The sequence below is a fragment of the Typopeltis vanoorti genome, chromosome 26 (assembly GCF_054136105.1).
Source record: "Typopeltis vanoorti isolate ZY-2024b chromosome 26, IOZ_Tvanoo_1.0, whole genome shotgun sequence".
Lineage (NCBI taxonomy): Eukaryota > Metazoa > Arthropoda > Arachnida > Uropygi > Thelyphonidae > Typopeltis > Typopeltis vanoorti.
In genome coordinates, this window is record NC_143574.1 from 14,979,476 (window position 1) to 15,006,605 (window position 27,130).

At 33.9% G+C, this 27,130-nt stretch overlaps 1 protein-coding gene across 1 annotated transcript in view; it reads left to right on the forward strand.

The window, feature by feature from the left end:
* The window catches only part of LOC150092349 (enhancer of mRNA-decapping protein 4-like), a 406,953-nt gene that overhangs the window by 101,705 nt on the left and 278,118 nt on the right, over positions 1–27,130 (forward strand). The window contains exon 6 of the mRNA XM_090414848.1: positions 21,449–21,617. Within this exon, the coding sequence (XP_090270974.1) occupies positions 21,449–21,617 (169 nt within the window). The remainder of the gene's footprint in view (positions 1–21,448; positions 21,618–27,130) is intronic.

A 27,130-nucleotide genomic window follows, 5' to 3' on the forward strand; every position in this document is an offset into this window, starting at 1 on the left:
ATGATATTTTAGCAGTGATTCTTTGCCTTCATCTTTTATTTATTTATTTATTTTTTATTTTTTTTTTATTTTTTTTTTTTTTTGTATTGTGCACATTACGATAATATCCAGTGCATATCCTTGTAGATATGTTGAAAATATAATATGAAAAATATCATATATGGAATGATTCAAAATTTTTGCTTATTTTGAAGATTTTCTGATGCTTACCCCCATCCTCTCCTGGAACTCAGTTGCATAACTACTCTAAATTTCTACAGGTTTGCAAGCTTTTCTAGACAGTATTCGAAATCTATCACTTCATTTGACTGTTTTGACAAAAGAAATAAGGCAATCAGATTGTTGTACCATGAAGCTTCTAATTCTGTACTATTCATTTGCAATTTAAAATTAGCTGTTCTACTGTTTTTCAAATTATTTGAAATTTTAGAAATAATATTTTCCCCATGCAAAATCGTTTATATATATACCACACACAAAAAAAGTTCAGTAGTATTATTTTTATTTGTTTTTCTTTAAAAAAATCTAAATATTACTTCTGCTGCTAGTTGCTATTTCTGAAATAGTCTACGTCTTGGAAATGCTTGATAATATCCTCTTAGCTGGAGGAAAAACTAAAGACTTATTACTCTCAGTGCTATTGAGAAAGGAAAGAGTGAACACTAAAGTGCCTCAAGCTGTAGTGCAGAATACATCAAGAATGTCTTGTTTCCTTTTCGATTGTTGATTACAGATATCCTAAGAGAAATACTGACATTTCTTTTACATGCTGATACATTATTTATTCCAAAATAATTTCTTAATTTATAATGAGTTTCACTTTTATTATCGAAAGATTATAAATTATTTCATACAATTATCTTGAAAAAGAGGATTTGAGTTATTTTAAAAGAAAAGGCGCATATGCGTTTCATAATCTTTTTTTTTTTTTTTTTTTTTTTTTTTTTTTTTTTTTTTTTTTTTTTTTTTTTGGTGGGGGAGGGTATAGACCTATTCAATCTGCAGATATTTCAGAGAATTTATTTTATAAATCGTTCACAATACAACTGTTACAAACGTAAATCACTTGGGGAACATGCCCATTAATTTTAGTGTAAAATAGTAGCAAAGGTTTAGCTACTATTTTACACTAAAACCTGGAAGAAAATGTTATGCCTGCTGATATTAGAATCTTACGTGAATAATTTTTTCTGGCTTGATTTCTCTATTCATTATAATGTAACCAATTTCCAGATTTTTTCCCTCCTGCATACTCCATGTTATATGCAGTGATTTCTTCTTTGTGCTACAAGAAAAAAAAAATCAGATAACAGAAGAAAAATATGTAGTATTTTCTTTTTCATTGGCTGAATTTAGATTGTTCTTTCTTTGTGTTTTGAAGAGAAAGTACAAATGATTTTTTTCTTACTATTTCTGCCATTATAACATCCAATATAATTATAAGAGTGATATTTTTACTGTTTTTCTCCCATACGAGAAACAGAAATAAGGTAGTAATAATATTGTTGATTCTGTCAAACTTCATTGTAGCAGAAATTTTTATTACAAAATTTTGTAATATATATATATATATATATATATATATATATCCGAAACAGGAAATTTGGAACCCATATCACATCAATGTTGAATGTTGGCAGGTGAAAATATTCACGTCATTATTTATATATTTTATTTTATTATTTTTTTATTTTTTTGGTGAAATAGTTTACCTGGAATACTCTTTCCAGTTCCTCTTGAACTGGAAAGAGTATTCCTCCTCTTATATTTTATTCCTTCAAAAATACGAAAATATCATTCTGTGTTATAAAAGAACTTAAAAATTTGCCTTCAAGATGAAATGGAAACAGTAAGTTCAGGTATCTCTCTATCAATATTTGTAGTGCTGAAAAGAAACATTTTTTTTATTTTATACTGTTCAGAATTTAAAATTCTTGAACAGTGTGAAACATCCTAAAGCAAGGGTAAATGCACACAAAGCAGTTTTACACTCAGGGCACTAGATTTTTGTTTCCTTTCTGATATTTTTTTTATTACATACATAACATTTGCGTGCAGGTTTTTTTTTTATTAGCTGTTGGTGGTAGATTTATTTTCAGGATAATGGTTGGAGTTAGCAGCGTTCAACCTCAGATGTCTGGCATGATTGCCTGTCCTTCTGCTTGCTGAAGAAGGCACATGTGCATGCAGCATCGCTTTCGCAATTTCTATTCTGTATCCTAGATATGTTATGGTAGACAAACATTTTTTCTTGTGCAGGAGGAAACTGTTCCAAATAACAAAATCCAATATATGTCCAAACACTTTGTTGTAATATTTTTTATACTGTTTCCTCATTACAGAGTAGAATGATAGCTGCTGATCGCACCTATAGACTCCACCCATAGTGTCGTTGTATGCACACACAGCAATGGGTTTATTCTATCTTCGAACCATGCTTCTCCACGGATTCCGTTGATAGATTGTGCAGGGAGGACAGCAAAAAAAACATATTTTTTTGTCTTTCCAACGTAGTGCAAAGACTTTCCTTCACTGATAAGCTCGGATTTTCCCCTTCAATAGCTTTCCTGAAGCCAGATCTGTCTCGCCTTTTTGCATTTACAGTACCATAACTATCTGTACGATGCTGTAAAAGCAAATCAGCGAGTTCAGGACACATGTAATTATCCACTGTAATGCAGTAACCTTTTCCCAGTAAAGGGTCTAGTAACTGCATTACTGCATGCATCGACAAGGGGAGATCCGAATATTTATAATGTTCGATTATAGTTTGCTTTTCGTATAAGGTTTGAAATCCCAAAGATATTCACTTTTCGATTCACAAAGCATAAAAAATTTTACCCCATACTTCGCTTTTTTTGGGGAATATACTGCTTACATTTCAGTCTGTCTACCTTTGAATGGCAAAAGGCTTTCATCGATACTCGAGTCTCTCTCTCAGGAATGTAGAGGGATCTACATTTCTTACGGATTTTCATAAGAAAATCAAAAATCATAAATTTTGTTGAGGACTGGGCAAGGATGTGTTGCCTGATTGTATTCCTCATTATTCTGAAAATGCAAATACTTCATGATGAGACTGAAATTGTTTTTCAGTCATAACATCACGAAACTTGCCGTGTTCAGAATCCAGTCTGTAGACCAATACATTTTGAGAGTGGCTTTTTCACGATGCCTTGCACAATCGAGAGTACTATAAATGTAAGGAGTATGTTGATATCTATTGGGCTCCAAAGTTTACTGCAAGAATGCAGACTGTACTCAACTTGCTGATGTTGTTGGCAAGCATAAAGGTTAGTCTGTTCCACTATGAAGGAAAGAATATCATCATCTAAAAATAGACGGAAAGAGCTTAAAATGTTGCTGGAGTGAAAGTCTTCAGTAATTCCTGGCTTACCTATGAAGGGAAACGTGGACAAGCTGATGTGCGTTCAGTGGCGATCACCCATTTTCTGCACGAAGACATATATAAAGTACAGGCAGAATCACTATTTGCAGAGCTAGAAACATTTCTCTCCTCATTGGTAGAACAAGAGCTGCTGAAAGGCGAAGGCTCCAACTTTTCTGCATTTCACGAAGTTTCCTTTTCTTACCCTGAGTGTTACTGCTGCTACCTTGCCATCTCGTAAATGAATTGTGTCTTGGGTATACTTACTAGTTATTCCTTTCTGCCCAGTAATAAGCTCTAACCTAATGGAGATTACTAACCCCCCCACTGAGAAACAGAACAATAGAACATGCACAGTAGGCAGCACACTTAAGAGCCTCCAGCAATATCTGAATATTTTACAGGCACATATTTCTTGTTTGGTTTTCCATCTTTCTTTATTCTGATATTGCATTTGTAGGATGACAGTGATTTCAAATATTAATTTTGCCTATTACCGAATATTACATAATTTCCTGATTTATAATAATCAGGAAATAATATATATATTTTCTAATTTATAATTTGCTAATTTATAATAATCATCACATAGTTTTTGTATCAAAAAATTAAAGTTATGTGGAACAATTACTAGAGAAAAATAACGAATTAAATAAAAACTGTACCTATGTTTCATAAGTTTTTGGTTGTGTGATAGTGATGCAATGGGGGGGGGGTTAAACTATCAAAGGCGAAATAAAGTTCAATTCTATTGTAAAAATATGGAAATGAAATTTCACATTTGATATACATATTTTGAATGATAAAATATAAGCAAATTCATAGCTTACTTTAAAAATTGGAGTGTAATATCTAAATTATGAAGAAAATATATACATATAAATTTAAATCATAACTGTTAATTTCATTTTGTAATGACCAATTATACAAGGAAACCAAGAAAGTGAAAATACAAAGAACAGTAGATTACTATATAAAGAAAAAATGAGTGATATGATTAAAGAATTTCATGTTATTCTCTATAAAGCAAAGGCGATCAAGCACGTCCTAAAGGAAGTCAGTGAAGTATTATTCGATTTCGATGATTTTGAACAAAAATAATATAATCTGGAACGTCTGGAGCCGGTTTTCTTTTCTTTTTTTAAAATAATATTTCAAATAATTATCGTGAATTAATTTCTTCGAGAACAAAAAAAATGTTTTGTCGAGTAAGCGACTAGAAAAAAATTAGCGCAAAAAAATTAAAAATGAAATTGATTCTCCAAGGTAAGGCAATATTTAAGTGAAGAAATTATGCAAGGATCTTTTTGTCCAGGCATTAAAATTGTGTTGTGCAATACAAAGAGAAAACAAAAATATAATTTCTATATTTTTAGTCTATCCAATATAACTGAGATCCAGTTATATTGGATACAGCATAGAACAAGAAAGTGTGTTTCTTGTTATAGGCAACTGAGAGGCAGCTATGAACGTGAGATAATCAGATTAACTGTTCTCTTCAGCATGATGGTTTATCACACCTTCTAATGGATATGACTGTCAAATTGCATTTCTTATCCCTGTTCTCTCAACAAGTGGGCTGAATCATATCCAGATTTAGATGGACGTCGATAGACATCCTGACCGTTTGGAAGGTTAATTGAGATTCAGCAATATCCTAAGTACTTTCAATTCCTCAACCTCTACTAATATCAGTTCCTTTCATATCTGTTATAACTTCTTCATGTGAAGGACCTATTTGTGGTGGAGGGGACCTCCCATTGATGGTATTGGCTCTTTTCATTTTTCCTCTTTTGGTTTGCTTTTCTTCCTATATTCTTTGCTCATCTTCTCCTGCCCACCAGACCATCTGTCCTGTTTTCCAGATACCCATCATTATGATCCAATGCCTTGCTACATTGTTTGCTATCCCAAAAGGAGGATCCTATCCTGGCAGTTTTGCACTACTTTGGCAAGATGACTAGGATCAGTCAGCTAGTGAGTTTGCCCACAAGGAACAGTGTTACATTAAATCTGCATCCCCATGGTCTGGAGACAGGGCCCAATACTTGCTGTGATGTGCCAGTATGGTATCTTGGGTGGCCCTGTCATTTGATTCCTAAGCACAGTCATTGCTTGCTGGAGAATGGGCATTCACATACAGCTCCATAGTGGGTGAGGAACCCTGGCGCTGAAACAAACTCACTTTGGGTACAAGTAAAATTTCATTCTTAAATTTATTGGGGCCCTCAACAAACCTTAACCATGTCTAGAAACCAATGCAACATCAGCTGGGGAAAAAAACAACAAAAAAACTCTGCTCTTCTTCATTTAGAACGGTTGGCATGAACTCCAAAATCAGAAACTCCACTCATGGAAACATTTATAGAAGCAACACAGAAGACACAATCATGTGCAACATCTGTTTGGAGAGGGATATCGAACATAGTATCCCCCCCTCCCCCATAAAACTGAATTATTTTCAAGGAGTAATATTTTAGTTTGACCTCAATGTTCCAGACAAAGAGATCTACTTTGAAATGAAAGACCAAGGACTGATAGCCATAAGGAGAAACATCACATGCAAGAATGGTCACCTGGTTCCCATCAAGAATGTCATCCTTACTTTTAGTATACCTAAACCACCAACATCTGTGAAAGTAGACTTCTCAATTAGGCTCCGCATCCTAAACCTCTTTTGTACTGCTTTAAATGTCAGAAGCAGTAAAGATCACAAGAATAAAGACAGTAAGAGCAAAGCACTGAAATGTTACAGTGAGTGAGATCACCCAGTGTGCTCCTAAACATGTCGAAGTTGGAAGGATGAAAATGATATCCAAAAAATAAAAACTGAACAGAGTATCCCATATCAGTAGGCAAAGAGACTGTATATACCACAAAAGTAGCAATATCTAGTGGTTAAAACGCCCTTATGGTGAAAAGACAACTGTGAAGAAGGTGTCAGCACATAGGCAATCCCACTTTCTCGCAACTACAATATCCTTGAATGTTGATTTTTTCTGTCTCTTTAGAGCATATCAGTGAAAAATTGATATAAACTTACTCCTGAGGATATGCCAAAAATGGTTCACTTACCGTATTTTTTGTACTATAAGGTGCACCCCAAATTTATTAGACAATTTTTAGAAAAAATATATTATTATATATAAAAATATTCACAAACTTTAAATTTCATTTATTATTACTATAATTTGTTCCAGCAGCATTCAGTTTGTCTTCACTTGTCTCAGCACTATCATTTTACTATAGCTGTCACTCTCTTCAAAAATTAAGTTATCTTCAGTACCATCCATCGTATTACTTATGGTGCATTTTTTAAAAGACTTAATAATCGCCTCGTCCGTTTCAAAACTGCATATGCTCGCCCACTAACTTCTATTGATGCCGGTAAAGTTTTTGCATTTAAATCAGGGATTCTCACATATGCAGTGAGACACGTTTGGCTTGCATCAAAAATGTGGGAATTCAAGACTTACCCAGTATCACCTACCTTCAGACCATAAGATGCATCCCAATTCTAAGTGGATTTCTCTACTTAAAAAGGTGCATTTTATGGTTCAAAAAATATAGTAAATGAAAGTCTACTAAAAAAAAATAGAGCCTGCACTTCAGATAATCAAGGACATCCCTTTTGATCCATTAATAGATAAGATGAATGTCTCTGCTGCTCCTCAAAATGATTAAACAATACAGCTAGTGCCCCAGGTATGTTGTTTGAAGACGTCTTGGATATTTTTCCTAATGAAGAAGAAATGGACAATGACCAATCATAATTCTACAAAAAGCAAAAATCCACTATTAATGAAGAAAAGACCTCGCATCATCAGAAGCTCGATGGCACTCCCAAAAATCAAAAACATATCTACAACAGAATTATCATGGATTTTGTTATAACATTAGCATCATGGCTCTCTTGCAGAAGTATAAACCATACTGCTTTTGCTGCAGGAAACATACCAGAAGCCCAGTGATCTGGCATTACGAAATATGTCCTGTCATTTATAAAGACAGGACAATGGATGGACCTGTCCAAGGAATCATCATCCTAGTGGGTAACCATACCCCTCTTGCAAGTCCCACTTAATAAAGTATAGAGACAATTGCCATCCAATTGTCAGTCAGGTCCCTTATAACAATATGCTGCATTTACTTACTTCCTGCAGCAGATCTCTCTGGATATAATACTCTGTTCCTCTTAAACAGAGAGGTAACACATTCTTCTTTCATATGGATTTGCAAACAGTTCATTGTTATTGACAAAAGTCTGAGATAAAATCCAAATATTGAATGATGAGTATGGTGTATGTAGAATTGCTGATCAAAAAGCAGTTGTTGATACAATTACTAAAACACCAACAGTATCTTCTTACCCCCCCCCTCCCAATCCCGAGTTCTTTGCATGAAAATGTAAAGCAGAAAAACAACAAATTCTGTTCTCTTTGAAGAATACTACAGGCAGTTCATGCAAATAAAGTTGCTTTTGCTTAAATGCCATCCATTTACTGTTAACATCCATTATGAGATGATCAAATCTCTCTCTTCATCTGTAAAGGATTAAATGCTGTATCTTCGACAGAATTTTTGCTGAGAACTTTTTTTTTTTCAGATACCTGGCAAAAGGCTATTATTACCTTTCTAAGCCAAGGAAAGATCCAAAATCTCAAATAAATTACTGACCCATTGCTCTGATTAGCTTCTTGTGCAAGACTGGAAAAAAATGATTAATTCTCATCTTTTATGGTTTTTGGAGAGAATAGAGAATTTGTGTTCTGGAAACATTTTTTCCAGAACACAAATGGCTTTTTCAAATATCATTCAACAACTGTTCATCTAGTCTGACTAGAAAAACATCTATGGGAGATACCTTCCTAAAATACAAATACTTAGTATCAGTTTTCTTTTGATATGGAAAAAGCTTATGATACTGCTTAGAAATTTTGAATACTGAAAGACCTATACAACTTTGGTCTCAGAGGGAAGCTCCTTCTTTTTAATTTTTTATCCAACTGAATCTTCTAAATCCAAGTGGGAACCACTCTCCTGATCTTATACCCAAGAGGAGAGCATCCAACAAGATTCAGCTTTAAATGTGAATATTTTTTCAGTCAAGGTTAACTCAATAACCAAACAATCTTTGCCAACTGTAAGTAATATCCTCTATGCAGGTGATAACTTGACCATCTTTTCAAAATGAGAGATTTAAACAAATGCATTCATATTTTTCTTGCAGAACAATGTGGTCTTCACTCTGATCCAGAACTCATACTAGGACAAACTTTGATTCCAGTTGCAACAGAAGCTAAGTTTTTGGGGCTCAATTTGACAAACATAGTTTCCTCCCTCATATGTACTGCTTATGAGATAAGTGCTCTTTGCTCAACACTTGATTATTGGTTCCAAGTCTATACCTTTCCAGAGAAGAGAATTCACTACAGTGGTTGAATCCTATCCACCACCAAACTAAGAATTGCAACTGGAGCATTTTGAGCCTTGCCAACTGTACACTGCCAATATAAAATCCCTTCCAGACCATACAAACCTAGCTAATTGTTTTTTTCCCTGGGTGGGACACTCTACAGCATTCATCAGACTGTTACATGACCCTTTGGATTGCAAAGAAGCAGCTTTAAATGTTAGGTTAGAAAATATTGAACAGACACCATCAAATATGCTACTGTCTTGGCATTCCTATATACCATCATGCAGCTTTTCTTTCTGTAGGTTTCCCAAACATTCCACCCCTCCTGTTGTTTATCATGAGCTCTTTTAAGCAAAGAATGCCGTACTCTGATTTTGTGCCTGTGTACAAAGATGGTTCAAAATCAGAGGCTTTAGTGGGATCTTCTACTCTGTTCTCAGACAGAATATCTTGTCAGATCCCATTAGAATGTAACATCACTGCTGAGCTATATGCTAAAAGCTTGCCTATAGCATATAGGCAGCTACATAAGATTGCATTGCTACCCTAGAGGTAATAACTAGATCTGCTAACAGCATCCTAGACTCTCATATCCAATATGTCCTCTCAGTTGTAGAAGCTGCATTTGGACATGTGCTTTTATTTGATCTCAAATTGGGATTAAGAGAAATGAGGCTACAGAAACTCCAGTGGGCACAAGTACTGAAAATGATGCAAGTATTTCACATCCAGCATTACAACAAACTTGAAATTTTCAAAAATCAAGTTGAATTTTTTTTTTTCATTTAATTATATTAAATGAAAAAAAAAAGATTATATAGCCTATACCATACAGTTTGTAAAATGAATATTCATCAAATTAAATGTTATGGTATGCATTGTCATTACAACACTCATGAAGCAGAAGTTGAGAAAAAATGGTGAATTCCACATTTACTGCCAACATATCTATGATTTAAAAAAATACAGCTTCCCAAAGGAAATAAATGATGACTTTCCTCTTAAGAAATGATAATTATATAGTTTTGAATTCAATAATGAATTAACGAATTGATGTGTTTATATGCAGAGAATTAGTGAATTAATAAATAAGAATCCTTTTTATAGTGTATGCTTAGATGAAAATAATGATACAGCAGAAACCAATCAAATCCTGGTATATGAGATACTTTTGCTACTGATAAAATTAAATTTGTAGGGCAGTTATGTCTCACTTTGTTAAAAGGATGTTCCAATGCAGCGAACATTTATAATGCAATTAAAGATTTAAAAAACTTAATATTTCCACAAATAATTTGTGCTATAACCACCAATGAAAAGAATTATAAAAATTGAAACAAATGTATGCTAATGGTGCAGCAGTAATGAAAAGTGATAAAAAAAAATTGTGTGCTAAGTTTGTTTAATGAAACTGTCCCAATGAATTTTTTTTTCTTATATTGTATTGTTCATCATGAGGTGCTCATAGCAAAACGCATATGGATGATGTGAAATTGTCAGTTCAAAGAGTTCTAAATATAGTGAACACAAGAAGAGTGTTACTAAATAAATTAGCATGCTATTGTGAGAATAATGGTGAATAGCATAATGTATGACATAATTATAATCGCATGAGATGATTAAGTTTTGATGCTGGTGTTCCTCATCTTTCTGAACTATCAGAAAATCTTAGTGCACTGGAACTTAATTATAAAGATTTCGTGGAAAATTGCAAAACAATGTTGTGTGTGACTTAATGCTATTTTTTAAATACTTTTCACCAAAGTCCAGTTCTGTAAATAACTACAAGCAAGTAACTTGACATTTGCTACTTCAATGTTTATAATTGATAAACTTAAATATCTCAAATGATCTTATACGTTAAACTGAGAGTGATGATTTTTCCTTCTTTAAATAGTTTTATAAATATATCTGACAGAACAGTTCACAAATAAAAAGAAAATTACCAATAGTTTGAAATCTTGAAACACTTAACCGAATAAAAGATTTTAAGAACACCATTTTTTATTTTTAAATCTATTACTTTCATACTATCTCCTTTTCAAGATATTGGAATCTTTACATAACAGACTATCCTCATTTTCTGCTCTCTCAGTACTTAGTTGTAAAATTAAATAGGTTGTTAAATTAAATAAATTAAATAAAAAGGTGCTGAGATACCAATTTGATACCAAACTGTATGAAAATTAGGAACAAGTTTCACTCAGTCAAAGCCCAATGTATTTATAAAAGAGCGAGTTTAGCACTATTACGAGAACAGGCATACGCTACTCGCCGAGAACTTTCAAAAATAAATTCCTCCATCAGTGTACTTCGTGATATATTATCTGACATTTTGAACCCGGAGTTATGGGATATCTTGGATAGAATTTCTGACTCGACAGCCAATAAAGAATTCGCCAAAGTTAAAAACCGACACCGGAAAAAATTTGAAATCCTCCAACAACGCAATGCTATGCAGCGGCCACAATTTCATCAAGATGGCATTGTTGTGAACCTGTCATCGACGACCTTATCTAAAGAGGCCACGAGTGCATTAAGTCTTGGACACAATTTTGCCGTTACTCCTAAAATTGTGCCTAAAACCAAAATCGTGGCTTCCATTGAATGCTGGATTTACCACTTGCCTCCAGCTATAGCCAATAATAATAGGTTAGATGTGGCCAATATCCTTATCCATTCTAAGCCTCCCAAAAATAATATTCCACATAAAGAAATAATAGCTCTAAAAGAACTACGCAATAATAACCACATTACAATAACAAAATCAGACAAAGGTAACGCCACTGTAGTAATGGATACAACAGAATATGAAAGCAAAATGCATACACCGCTCCAAGACCGGTCTACATATCAAATCATAAATTGAGATTCCACCAGCTTGCAAAAGAACAAGGTGTGCAAGTTATTGAACAAAGTCACTTCTTGGCCAAAAGAAATTGTCAAAAAACTCAAAACCTTGCACGTTAAAACACCCAGAATATATGGTGCTCCTAAAATACACAAACAAGATACACCTTTGCGTCCTATTGTAGATAGTATAAACAGTCCTACATATAAACTAGCTAAAAATTTAGCCAAATTACTAACCACTTACACAAACAATTCTTCCTCTTTTGTTAAAAATTCTACCTACCTAAAAAGTATTTTAGAAAACCACACCTTAAATAGTTCAGACCTAATGGTGAGTTTGATATCACCTCATTATTCACTAATGTACCATTGACTGAAACACTTAACTTACTAAATTCACAATTTCCCCCAGATATATTTCAGCTATTTAAATTCACAGTACAGGCAGGTTATTTTACTTGGAAAGGGAAAATATACAAACAATTAGATGGGACAGCTATGGGTCCCCCCCCCCCCCCCCCAGCCAACTTCTACATAGAACATCTGGAAAAATTAGCTATCAACAGCCACCCTCAAACTTAGTCTCTGGCTACGCTACGTTGACGATGTGTTTGCTATTTGGCCACATGGCCCAGACACATTGAATACATTTTTAGTGCATCTAAATAGCCAGCACCTTAAAATCCACTTTACAATGGTACTCGAAGCCAATGACACGCTGATCACAATGATAAGGAACCTTCTTCCAGAAGGTTCCTTATCATTTTCGGTTTATAGAAAACCCACACATACAGGAAGATACTTATACAAACAATCACACCATCACCCTTCTCAACAATATGGTATCTTAAAAACACTAACCCATAGAGCTAGAGCAATCTGTTCCAATGACATTGCTCTCACTGCTGAACTTTCTCAACTACGACACACCTTCTTAACCAACGGTTATAATCCCCATAAGATAGATAACATACTAAATGCTACCCAGAAATCCCCTCTATCTACCACAGAAGACTACAACAAAACTATCACCATCCCATACATTAAAGGCTCATCTGAAAAGACATCTAGGGTGCTTAATAAACACCAACTACGCACAGTATTTAAACCTTATGTAAAATTAGCAACTCTCATCCGTTCACCTAAGGACAAATGCACTCCTTTATCACATCCAGGAGTCTATGAAGTGCCCTGTTCTTGCCATCAAGCCTACTACGGACAGACAGGAAGAACTGTGGACATCCGCATCAGTGAACACAAAAAATATATCCAACACTTTTGCTATGGCAAGTCGGGTCTGGCAGACCATACTTTGGATACCCCTGCACACAGGATCAATCGGAAAGAAACAAAAGTAATGCACAGAAGCTTCTACAAGTCAGAGAGGTTGTTCCTGGAATTAACAGAAGCCTTAAAACATACTCCAAACCTTAACAAATATGGCTGTATAAATCTACCAAAGATTTGGGAGGTCATCTTAAGACCAAATTAATATTTATTACTTTTATTTTATTTTTTCAAACTTTCTAAGACTATCATTTGGACTACTATTTCAAAACTTTGATTTTTTTTTTTTTTAAACCTAGATGGCGCCATATTAGGACTTTAGTCTTGTGTTGCATGCTGCAATTACTTTTACTAGCCCCACTGTTACACCGGATTGTGGTTGTTTTGCCTTTGTAACAAACTTTGTGTTGTGTGCGCTGAAGATGCCGGATATAATACCAGTGAAATATTAGCTTTTAAGTTAATGAATAGTTATTTTCTTATCCATCTGTGTTCATATCAAACCGTGAAATCTATTACAAAAATGAATCAAAGATTTTAAGAACACTATTTTTTATTTTTAAATCTATTACTTTCATACCATCTCCTTTTCAAGATATTGGAATCTTTACATAACAGACTATCCTTATTTTCTGCTCTCTCAGTACTTAGTTATAAAATTTTAAATTTTCTTTAATGGAAATTTATAATGATGATAGATTAAAATGTTTTTCAAAGATAAAAACTTTTTTTCGATAGCATCATTTTAGATGGATTTTTACAACAGTTCAAGTGAATATAAAGAATTAGCTACTGTAGTTCTACTTCTTTTATCAATATTCCCAACAACAGGGATAATTTTTAATTATTAACAATGAAATACAGTCAGGGGAATTTTGGGGCCAAATCAGTGTGGCAAATTCGTTGTTATGTTCCCAACCACTCAGTATTTGCATCAGCCCAATGACAAGATGCTTTGTCCTGTTGAAAGATGACTCTGTGTTCAGGGTAGACCTCGTGCAGATATGAATGGAGATGGTTGGCTAACAGTCCCTGTAGCATTCAGTGTTTGTGGGATGATAACCTACAGACCTAGGGCATGACAGGAAAAAGTTCCCCAGACCATAACACCATTTTTTTTACTGGCCTGTTGAATTTGAATCTCAACTGTGCAATCAGGGGATAGGGCTTTAATTCTATTTGCACCAAATGCAAACTCATCCATCAGCATGGGGCAACAGGAAATGGGACTCATCACTCCAAACGACCTTTTTACATCTGTCAAGGATGCATTGCCAACATTCCTTGGCCCATGCAATACGTTATTTGCGATGCCTGACCATCTTCATCAGTACCCTTGTTGTTCTCTTGTTGTGGAATCCCATGCAAAGCAAAGTGCATGGGGAAATGGGTTGAACTGCCCTGCTGTTGTACTGGTGGTTGAGCTGTCTGACTGTCACGTTCGTTGCTGAGATACCAGTCCTGACACCCAACACTCTCCTCTAGGATCAACCACATATGGCTAACCAATATGAGCCCTTCTGTTGGATGTCTGTTCATGGTTAATCCAGTCCTGGCACACCCTTGATACAGTGGTACAGGAGTAATCAACAAGTGCGACTGTTTCAAATACTGACACCTGTCCTTCAGGACCCCAATTATCTGCTTACAGTCAAATTGGTTTATTCACTGGAGGATAGGTATGTCCATTTATAATAGCTGCATGGGACATTCATAGCACATATAACTTTGTTATTGTGCCAAATATGTAAATCAGGAGGGGGGGGGTGTTCCTAATCCTAATGCAAAGCTAACTTAGTATTGTAAAAACAGGTTTGCTTTTTTGTAGAAATGCAGTTTGGTGTATTGTGTTCTGTTGGTGCTGTTTTTTTTTTTTTTTTTTTTTTTTTTTTTTTTTTTTGTTGTTGTTGTTGTTATTGCATTTACTATTTTATTTTAATAAAAAAATATGCCGTGTAGTATCATTTTTTTTTATTGTATGATTTTGTTATGTTTACTCTTTTACTTTAATAAATTCTCATTTTTTTTCACGTTCATAGATTTTTATTATTATTTAGATTACCAGAAGCTTAAAATCCAAAACAAGGTTTTACTCTATAAATCATGGAATTAAGAATAAAGATTCTATAATTATTTCTTTATATAATTTGTTTATATATGAGAAGAAAATTTAGAAACTTATAAATAGTGTTTGACCACCCATCTGATATGTTTTTGTACTTGCAGTGTCACAGCAAAGTATTACAGTAGTTAAAATTTTCCATGGTGTTCTACAATCTTTAAGAATTTTTTTATTATTCCAGTCATCATGTGTAGCTCAGTGGAAGGGGTGTTTGCATTCCTCAGTGCTAGGCTGCCCAAAGATATTTAAGTTCAAGTCTAGTTGCTGACTAGAGGAACGACTGGTTCCAGAGTTAGTTTATCTCTGGCAAGGGCAAGCATGCCCCCCCCCCCCCCCCCCGGAACTCAACTTTTTTGTCCTGTAAATTCGAGAAAATCAATCATAGAATAGATAGTGACACTTATTAGCTGTTTCTTCACTGAATCTACTTAAGTCTTGAGCCAGCTGTCTCTGAATGGCTACCTATGGAGATTGAACTGCCTAACTCAGTCTCCAAAAGTTAGATAGGGCTGAAATGGCCTTGCCTACTCTCTTTTAGGGAATACAAGGTGTTAGTTTATTATTATTATTACATAATTTTTCCTATGTCTGGGTTAATATTTAAAAAAGAAATAAAAAAAAGATCAACTGTAGATGGCAGTCTTCACTTTTTTACATGATTTAGATATAGAATCTTAAATTATATAACTTATTAGTTATAATTTTTACAAAAACGTTAGGAATTTTATTATTATTCCAAGATTTTTCTTATGTCTAGGTTAATGTTTAAAAAAAAAAGAAGAAAGAAACTGTACTTTGATTTCTTTACTTTTTATGACTTAGAGCAGTGCTTCCCAAACTTCTGGATGTCAGGGTCCCCTTTCGAAAAATTAAAATAGTTCATGGCCCCCTTTAAAAAAAGTCATAATATAGACATATTATTATAATATTTATTGTATTTATATTCATTACAAAACATACACAGTGAATATTGCAAAAATCAAATGCAAATATTACATTTTTAGCATCTTACATACACATCTGACATGGCACATTATCTCATATTTTTATATAGATAGATATATTGTTGTTGTACATTTGCAATACGAGCACATGAAACATAAAACGATTAGTAATAAAGAAAGAATTAAAAACATAAAAGAAGTTTAATAACAATTTAATGTGATGGATGTGTTTCAATACTGCTACACAAAAATCAATATCAGGTGAAATATTTGAAACTGCAATTCTTAGATTTCTGCTTTGAAACGAAACTTATATGAATAAGCATATATTTACTAATATTCGTTAAGCGCAGTGGAATTTTATAACTGCACGATACTCACTTTTATCCATTTGAAGGGATTCAGACAACACTTTTGCTTCAGACAGCTGTATAAAACAAACTACTTGATAGAAATAGAATGACTTACAATTTCACATGGATGCTTATGACAGATGTACCAACTTAGAAACAAAAAATCTCTTCCTGATAGTGTTGCCATCTATGATTGAGGCCGAGAACTTTTCAGTCAAACCTCATACAATAAAATTTTATCACAGCTCTTTGTTCCATGATGTAACTTCTGACACACTCCACTCACACACTCTTAATTCGACATTTGCACTTGCCATATGAAAACTGCTGTGTCTTCTGACTCGTAAGTTGCACTTATGATTATTACTGCACACACTAGCAGTCTAAACTATAAATGTGTTTGTTACTTTTATTCAAAGGGCTTTCCTGTAAAAAAAAAAAAAAATCAATCTCATTACTTAATGGGCACACTGTGTATTCAAATAAATGCTGCTTCTATTTCAAATGAAGAAATATTAGCTCTTGCTTAACAAAATGGAAGAATATATTAGTTTCTTGTATTCCAATTAGCAGTGACAGGAGGAATTAGCAGTTCCTTTTCTTCAAATGAACTTCCTTAAATAAGCATAAAAATATCAGCAACAGACTATATATCTGTATACATTGTCAAGAAAACTATTTTTATTCTTAAATTTATGGAAATTCTGGATTCACGTTACTCAATACTTCAAATTTTTCTCTGCCGATGTTATGCTCTCCTTCTCAGCTCTCTAGCTGTTATTATTACAACACACACATACACAGATCCATCTACTGCTCATCACCATCACTGGTATATATTGTCTGTAAATTATGTGTTCTCATTTCCTATTTGCCTGTATATGTATGATGAAAAACTGAGTTTCTGGAAGAAAAAACCTTGATAAAAGTGTATTTTGCAGATTGCATAATTATTTGCAATCTGCAAATTATTCAAGAAATACACACTACATTGGTAGATTGTGTTTTACATTCATTCTTTCTTTTCTAATCTAATCCTGTGGCCCCCCCTCTTTTAAGAGGGTTGCAGCTGATGAACAGTCCTTTTCCATGCCTCTCTATCTTCTGCCCTTCCAGTCTTTGATGTTGTCTTTCCATTGTAGTTGGGGTCTTCCTCTCCTTCCCTCCACCATCTCCTGCAATACTATTCTGGCGAGCTCTCCAGAAGACCCTCTCCCTCATCAGATGTCCTGCAAATGCTATTTTTCTTCTTTGGATACTAGCCATACAGTCTCTTTTCTTGAATCTTTTAAGAACCTCTTCATTGCTCACTCCTTCAGTCCAGCTGATATGATCCATTTTTCTCAAGCACCACATTTCAAATGCATTCAATTGGTCACTCATCTCCTTATTTGATCATCCAGGACTCGCATCCACATGTCCCCATGCTCCAGATTTTTGCTTTTAACTGTTTGTTCAGATATCTGTTTCCTAATATGTGGTATATTTGGAAAAATGCTGCTTTTGCTTTTTTAATTCTGTTCTTAATTTCATAATTAGACCTTTCTTTTTTTCTTTATTTCTTTTACTCTCAGCATAATAATAGAATTCTTTTGGGCCTTCTTTAAACTTACAGAGCCAGTTTCTTGTCGTACTCAGACTTGGCTTTCCATATAATAACTCTTCTGGCCCACACCTGATAATTTTCTTAACTGACATCATTGTTATGCATGTAGTATTTCTTCCACATCATCTAAAAAGATTTTCTTAACGATTTCTTGTTTAATAACACATTCATTTCACTCCTATCCTAATTATTCTTCAAACTCTAGCGTCACATTCTGATATTGCATCATTTGTTTTTTTGTTTCCCATGTACTGCCAAGTATGCTTCCCCCCCCCCTCCCTCTTGCAACCACTACCATGGGGTTGTACCTGGTATTCTCCTCAGTTGGTCATAATTTGCTGTTTTATAGTTCAGCATGTTGCCTTTTCTGAATGGAGCATTCATATACGAGGTTGGTCTGAAAAGTTCTCGGCCTCAACCATAGATGGCAACACTATCAGCAAGATTTTTTTTTTAAGTTGGTACATCTGTCACAAGTAGTTTGTTTTATACAGCTGTCTGAAGCAAAAGTAAAAGTGTTGTCTGAATCCCTTCAAATGGATAAAATTGAGTATCGTGCAGTTATAAAATTCTTTGTGAAAGAAGGTTTAATGCCAAAAGAAATTCATAAAAGTTTATGGGTACTCTTTTTCTTCATTTTTGACAATTAAGAAATGGGCTACAGAGTTTAAACTTGGCCGTACCAGCCTTGAAGATGATCCACGTGAAGGACACCCAAAAAGTGTAACAACACCAGAAATTGTCGATCAAGTGCACGATATGGTATTGGATGACCGGCAAGTCAAAGTGCGTGAAGTTGCTGAGACTATAGGCATTTCAAAAGAACGTGTAGGATATATTTTGCATTGCATATGAAAAAGCTTTGCACAAGATGGGTGCTGCGCTTGCTCATGCAGATCAAAAACACACTTGCATGAAAATCTCTATACAGTGCTTGGAGTGTTTTAACAAGAATAAAACTGATTTTGTGCGTCGATTTTTATTTTATTTTATTTATTTTTTATTTTTTACTGTGGATGAGACTTGGATTCAACATTACACACCAGAATCCAAACAGCAGTCACAACAGTGGACAGAAGCTGGTTGTTCAGTGCCAAAGAAGACAAAGTCGATTCCATCAGCAGGAAAGGTCATGGCATTGGTGTTTTGGGATGTTAAAGACATTTTGTTTATTAATTTTGAAAAAGGTAAAACAATAACCGGGGAATATTATTCCGATCTTTTAACCAGACTAGATGAAAAAATTCGTGAGAAAAGACCCAGTTTGCAGAAGAAAAAAAATCGCCTTTCATCAGGACAATGCACCTGCCCACAAAGGTGTTTTGACAGTGGGAAAATTAAGGTTCTGCACTATGAATTATTGGAACATCCACCCTGTTTCCCATATTTGGCTCCCTCTGATTTCTATCTCTTCCCAGAACTGAAACTCTTCCTTGCTTTTCAGTGTTTTTCTTCAAATCAAGAGGTGATTGCAGCTGTAGATTTGTATTTTACAGATCTTAGTGAGAACCACTACTGGGATGGGATAATGGTGCTGGAGCATCGCTGGAATATATGTATTAGTCTTAAGGAAGATTATGTTGAAAAATAAAAATTTTCAAATTACAAATTCGTTTTTTGATTTTAGGCCGAGAACTTTTCAGACCACCCTCGTACTTAGTACGTTTAGTTTAGCATGAACACTGTTAATTTAGTTGTTTCACTTTTTGTCATTAGCAGGGATATGGCCTACTGACAAGAATGATTCTTAGAACTTTCTGCTTAGAAATGACTGCACATCAACATTCAGCATTTTTGCTGTCTTGTGCTTATAACTTTACTGATGTTCTATTATCCACACCAGTACATGTGCCATTTGGTGTATCTACCAATTACAGGCATCAGTAAGACGAGAGAAATCTTGTGATTTAACTCGCATCAAATCGTACTTTTATTAGAAATGTACTTGTTATTAAACTGATAATAATAGTATGAAACGTTTGTATGAGAGAGAGGGACCACTAGTGATATGGCTCATAAGAAAAATCCAGTGAAGCTGCTTATAAAACTTTAATCACTCATTTGTGGACTGGCCCATGAAATATCTTACAAGAGAATTTCTCAGCATGTTATTTCAAAGAATTCAGCATGATTTTATTTCATGGAACCTTAAATTAAAATCCAGATGTTATATTTTGTAGCATCCCTAACTAACTTTTAAAATAAAATAGAATGAAGTTATTTTAACTTCATGTTTTTTTTTTTTTTTTTTTTTTTTTACCTTCTGTAGTAATGTATCATTCTTTCAAGAATGCACTAAAATACTATTTACAACTATTTATTGAATATTGAAGAATTCATCATAAAATATTACTTGAATCACTTAAGTTTAATTTACGTCTTTATTTTGCCAAATTTTGGCTAAGTTTCATACCTATTATCAGTACGATTATAGAAGAGAACAATAGTTCAATTGAAAGTGTGTGCTATTATGTGCACTATTAGCTGCAACGGAATTGCTCCATCTTCATTAATAGATATCCAAAATATAAATTACAATAAAATAATTTAGTTAATAAATGATTTTTAAATATAAGCAAAATTAATTATAAATTAAGAACATGTAAATTGAGTATTAGTCAGTATTGAGTATTAGTCTTCCCAAAATTGAGAAATAAAGCTACAGAATGGTATTTTCCCCACTAATATTCTATAGCTTTCCTATAAAGGAAAGCTATAGAATATTAGGGGGGAAAAACTGTTAAATGTGACTTCAGAGCAAGTATAACATTGATTAAAAACTATCAGCCTCTTTCGGATATAATTCTATAACAGATTGGATACTGTTGACAACATATACAACTTCTTACCCTTTCACTTTATTGCTTATGATGGAGAAAATGTTGATAACAACTGAGTTGATGCAAATTTAATTTGCTTGAATAGTGCAGTCAGGCATTTACGTTTTCAGATGAAACTCTGTTTACAGTTGTGCTGTTGCAGTGTTTTGAAAGTAAGTGGGAAGAGTTATCCATGGGTAGAGCTCATGTAATAATTTGTTTTCAGTAATATAAAAAGAAAAATGAATTTATTATAGAATTATACAATACCAGTGGATAATGCTATAGTATTGTTTCATGAAATTTAATGGTCAGTGAAATATTAACATAAAACATTTGTTCCATATTTCTGTAAGTATTATCTGTTAATAGGTATGGGATGTACTCTCTCCTATGGTTTTCTATGTGCAGTTACGTATGTCTGAATGTCATGATAGCAAACTTTAGGGATCACAATATTATCCTTAAAAAAATGCTGTAATATTTTTTAAGGATAATATTGTGCTTATGCAGCTTTAGTTGGGACAATTTGGAGGTTTCTTATAGTGAATGAATTTGCTTTAGAATTGTTTGCTGTAGTGAGAGCCAACTGTATACATATATAGAACCTTCTTAAAACTTAATTTCTCTTTTTATTGGTCCTTAACCTTTACTTAGGTGTAACTTACTTCTTCATGTGTCTCAGCCAAATGACAATAAGCCTAGTGACAGTCACAGAATAATATGGTGCCCGTACATTCCAGAAGAACTAGGTAGTCTTGAAGATATAGCAGACAATGCAGTGGAAGATGCTTCTACATTACTGGTAGTAACTCATGGTGAACAGGTAATCTTCAGTATTAGATATTTGAAACACTTTTTTGATTTATTGCATAAAAAAGCATAATGTTAAATATAGATTTATCATTCTGACTTAAATTTCTGAAGGAAAAACTTGGATTGTACCTGTTGCTTAAGAAAATTGTCATGAAAGAAAATAGTTTATGTGATCAAAATACTGACATTGACCACTTGACATTTCTATAGTATGTAACATTGCACCTTTAATTATTCATTAACCACGCTACCGGCCAAGACGTCTATAGACATCAAAGTTATCATGGATGCGAAGTGCATATTAAAATTATAATACCATTGATATTACATTGAAATATGCAATGGATACGAAGCATATGAGGATGCGTATTTGATCCATAATGGCCGGTGAGGTGGTTAATCATGGTAGGAGTTTTTAAGGAATTTTTTTAAAAGAAAAATTATGACATTGGGAATTTTCTTGTTTATTTAAACAAAGGTTTACATTAACTATCTTTTTTTCATTACACTCACTTTTTTTAAACATAAACCTCTTATATTGAAAGGGTATTGCTATGCACCACACAATTTTAATCACAGTGCAGAAAGAAAATTCTTTTTGTGATGCAAAACAGATTTCAGGAACCTTCCTATGGAAAGATATTTGTTGAAATAACTTCCTTAACTATATTAAATATTCCAGCTATTTGGATATCAAAATAAGATTAAACTGTTCACCGAGATATACAAGCTGTATACCAAGATATATAGCATGCTTAAATATAATTTCCCAACTAATGTGAAAGAAATAAGCATAATTTAGCAGCTCTAAATGTATTATATACACCAAATCTACCACTAAAAAGCATTTTTCCTTACAGAAAGGAATCAGATTTGGGAAACTATTATCTGCATCATGATTATGAGATGTGAATAACATAGAAATGGAATGTGTGTGTGTGCGCGCACATGCACACACAAAACAAACATTGAAATAATGATTTTTCTCATCACAGACACTGGATAAGACTGGCTGATTACAGAAAATAATTATCCATTTTGTTCTTTTCCTTTTGCCTGGATATACTTTCATTAAAGTTAAGGCAAATGGACAAATTCTTCTTTCCTTAGCTAGCAATAAGGTAGTGCAAGGTCTTGCATTAGCTCTCTCTTCAATTAATGTATGTGTGAGTTTTTGTATGCGCAACTTTAGTCACATTTCTCTTGTTAATTGAAAAGCTGGAACACAATAATAGAAAACAGAATACGTCTGTGTTCACAGAAGAAACATAGACACAGTTGGATGATCTTTTGGAGACTAATGGGGAATGTTCTGGAATTCTCTGGTAGTTAGTTATAATAGAGGATACAGTCAAGAATATCTAGGCCCAATGAGAAGACCAAAGAGACCCATGGATATCAGATTCAGTATGGGATGTGATCGAAAGTAAGTGCTCGGTGAAACAAAGAGACATAGGACTGAAGAATATGAGATTACATAGAGAAGTCAGAAGAGCCATCAGGCAGGCAAAAACTTTTATGCTAATAAATGTGAAGAGATAGAATACCAGATGGAGAGGCACAATTATAAAAGGTTGTTTTGTTTAGTTTATTATCTAAAGCAGAAGTTTAAATTAGGCTGACCATATTTTCTTGAGACAGAAACGGGACAGGGGTATTCGGGATATTCTTCAGTGACAGAACCCATACTGAAATTTAGTTAGACGTAGAGGGGGACTGTATTTCACCACGATCGTACCATGAATATTTCTCCGATAAAGTGATCTTACGCAGCAAATTTTGGTCTTTCAATACCTTATCATAAAACTTCTCACACTTCATGACATAATTTTGTCTTACAACTAACATAGCCCTCATTGTCTCAACAGTTAATCTAGATTTCTCCTTTGACTACATACTGTTCATAACAGAAAATATTCTCTCAACAGGTGCTGTACTTCCTGGAAGACAAAGAATAAACTCTACAATATTACAAAAGTCTTGAAAGTCTAGGCGTTTTTCACTCATTTCAGAAAAAATCTGTACCCATCTATCAGATACAGGAATGTTTTCTTTATTCAATGTATCCAACTTCCTCACAATTCTAAATTTTAAGAGGATCCATTGATAGAATACATGAGTTTCTTTTGTTTCTGTGCATGTGATGAGTTCCTCATTCAGGCTGTCCTGTCTCTCTTTCCATTCAAGTGTCTTCCTTATAGCACCAACTTGAACTTCTCAGTGTTTCCTAAACTGCACTTCCACTTGTTGACATATTCTAAGTTGGTTTCATAAAAATTCTCAACTACCTCAAAAAACTTAGCCTCATTAATTTATTTTGAATGTACTAATATTTTCAGTTGTTTTTTGACATCAGAGTTACAAACACTTCACTTTTCCTGGACTCTAAATTGTTTATAAGATTTTTCAATGTTCATGGCTACTTCTGTAGGCTGAAATATTATCTTTTTCAATTAAGCTAATGTATGTTTGGAACATAGACACTTGATCTCTTGCAAATGACAATCACAATTTCAAACAGAGAACTTCAAACAATTTTTGCAACATAACAAGGCATTTTTTTTGAGAAAGAAAATAAGAATGAAGCCCATCAAACATGCTTAAAATTTTGTCAGTTGATGGACCAAGGACAAAAATCTTGTATTGCCATGCCTAACAATTTAGCATAATTATTTTCTGCAAAGTCACAAAAGTTTTTCAGTTCTTCAATTCTGTATATACAGCAATCCCTTGATTAATGTGCCCCTGATTAGTGTGTTTTTGATTAGTGCATCATTTTTCTTCGATACCCAAATTCGATTAGTGTGCCTATATACATCTTAAAAATAAATGTTACAGATTTAAAAAATTTTCAATCTATACATTTTTTTTATAGCTAACTATTTTAAAAAATCACTCACCAGGATGAAATAATTTAGTTACCGATTTGAAACATTTTACAAAATTATTTTTTAATGACATACTACACTATTTCCATGTACACTAATGGAAAGAGACACAGGACAGCCTGAATGAGAAACTCATCACATATTCCAAATTTACGGCCAAAATTTATGTCATCTGCTTTACATAGCATTTTGGTGATCAAATCTCGTACAATTGTTTTCCTTACTTTTTTATTTTAAATTATTTTCCTAGCCTTTAATCATGAGTAAAAGAATTAGTAAGCAAAAAATAGTAGTGTGAAAATTATTCGAAAAGTAATCTGATTGGAAGAAAAACTTGAAATAATAAAGAAAAATGAACAAGGCAAGTTCAGAGCAAAGATAGGACAAGAACACAAAAATGGGTGAATCAACTGCTGAATACAAAGAGAAAGATAAGGCTGCTTCAAGTTCAGCATGCATGCACTCAAAATCAAAGTATTATAATGATTGAATTAGAGAGACTTCTTTTTATATGGATCGAAGATTGTACCAAATGGGAACCAAAAACAGATCCCACCAAACACTAGCCTTATTAAATCAAATTAAACCTCTTTGCAATCTTGAAAGAAAGAGCTATCAATGATGAAAAAGAAAAAGAATTCCACACTAGTGCTGGGTGATTTTGAGCATTTCAAAAAGAGAAATGGCCTACATAATGTTCTAATCACAAGCGAAGCTGCAAGTGCAGATAAGGAGATATCCAGAGATTTTGAAGAAAATTGTGTAAGAAGGGGATTATTGTGATCATCAAATATTTGTCAATGAAACCGGCCTTTTTTTGGAAGTGAATGCCTTCCAAGACATTTTTTAGCCAAATCAGAGAAATCTCAGCCTGGTTATAAAGTCGAATGAAATACTGCTAGCAATATCCGAGCCGTTCGTGGAAGAATGTGGAAGCACGTTCTTCCACATTGTGCAAATGATTTTAGAGGCTTTTCAAATGAATCTAAGTTAATTAAATCTCATTCTAAGAAGTCGAGTGATTCCGACCTGCTAAATTTAGATGCACAGCGGGAAGATCCTGGAGAATATGAAAAAAATTTAATCACTGACAAGCCCAAAGAGGTTTCACAAAACAATTTGAAAATAGTTTTCATACAATCGAAGTTTTTAAGCAGCAATGCTTAGAGTCCGACCCTGGTGAAGTGAGAACCAATAAAATTTGCAGAAGAGGCAATAGAACCATACCGTCAGTTGTATGAAAAAACAGAATGCCCACCAAACTACGTTAGCTCAATTCTCTGTTAAGAAGCAGAATAATAAATTTATATTCTGAATATGTTTTATTGTCTTTCAGCTTCATGGTTTTCCTTTAACTAGGCCCTGAGACATACCCTAATTCTTTTATAAATAAACTTAAGGATCAGAAAAGAAGTCTGAGGAAAGAATTATACATTTTCCCATAGGTTACTATATTCGATTAATGCACCTGTTTTGAAGAACACATTAATCGAGGGATTGCTTATTGAAGTATTTGTATACTTTCACTGCAAAACATTCAGTATCAATTGGTAAAGCGCCAACAGTACACTGGAGACAGTTGTGTATAATGTGTGCCCCACAGCCAATACCAATAATCTGCTTCTTCAGTTCAGTTTCAAGATTTTGCTACACATTATTTTTGCCAAGTCTTTTGCAACAACCAAAATTGGTGTTCATGTTATCTGCACACAAAGCAGCAATTTTGTTTCATAAGGCATATTTGTCACTTATTTCCTTCAACATAGCACACTGTAGGTTGGATGTTTCACAAGGTAAATAAATAGTCTATAATTTTGTCTTGACAATTTGGAAAAAAGTACTGCACAACGATTGGAAAAAGTTTGTCTTGTTTGAATCGTCTAAACTGACTGTAATGCTTTTTGTTTTATTCACTTCCCCTGTTACTTGGCCAGTATGTACGGTGATAAAATGTTGGTAATTATTGCTCTGATTTGGTACATGCTGAAGAAAATTTTGGTTCATAAATTTTATTTATCAATGTCGAGAAACAGTCATTTACACGAAAACTTTGGCCGTGATGCACAGTATGATAAGCAACAAAAGCTTTATTCTCGTAGACAGGCTTATACGTTGGTTATGCATTATTAAAACACTTAAGGAATAGAACAACGTAGTTAAGGATATAAATTAAATTAAACTTTAATAAATATTTTCCGATATTTCGGCAATGTCACGTTGCCATTTTCTAAAGGAACTTACAAAAAAGTTACGTGCACGTAGGCACTACAACACAGAAACTGGGAATGAAGAGATGAAGCTATTGTTCTCCTAACAGTCCTGATGGTGCCCTCTAGCAGGCTAAGTAGGTGTTCTTGGCCGTTGGGCTGAAGGTCTGTAGATGTAGGCCTCCCAAATTTGGGGCAGTCGCATACAACCAAATTTGTTGAGGTTTGGAGAATTTCTTAGGGCTGAGGCTGATTCCATAAAGAGTCTTTCAAATTTGTATTTGCTACGGTGTATCACTGTAGCTTTCTTCCACCGTATTCTGTGGCGTGTATCCAGAGCATGGTCCGCAAGCCCAGAATGACTATTTGTGAAAACGGATGTAGTCCTTGTGTTCCGAAATTCTGATATTCGCTGTCCTGCCTGTTTG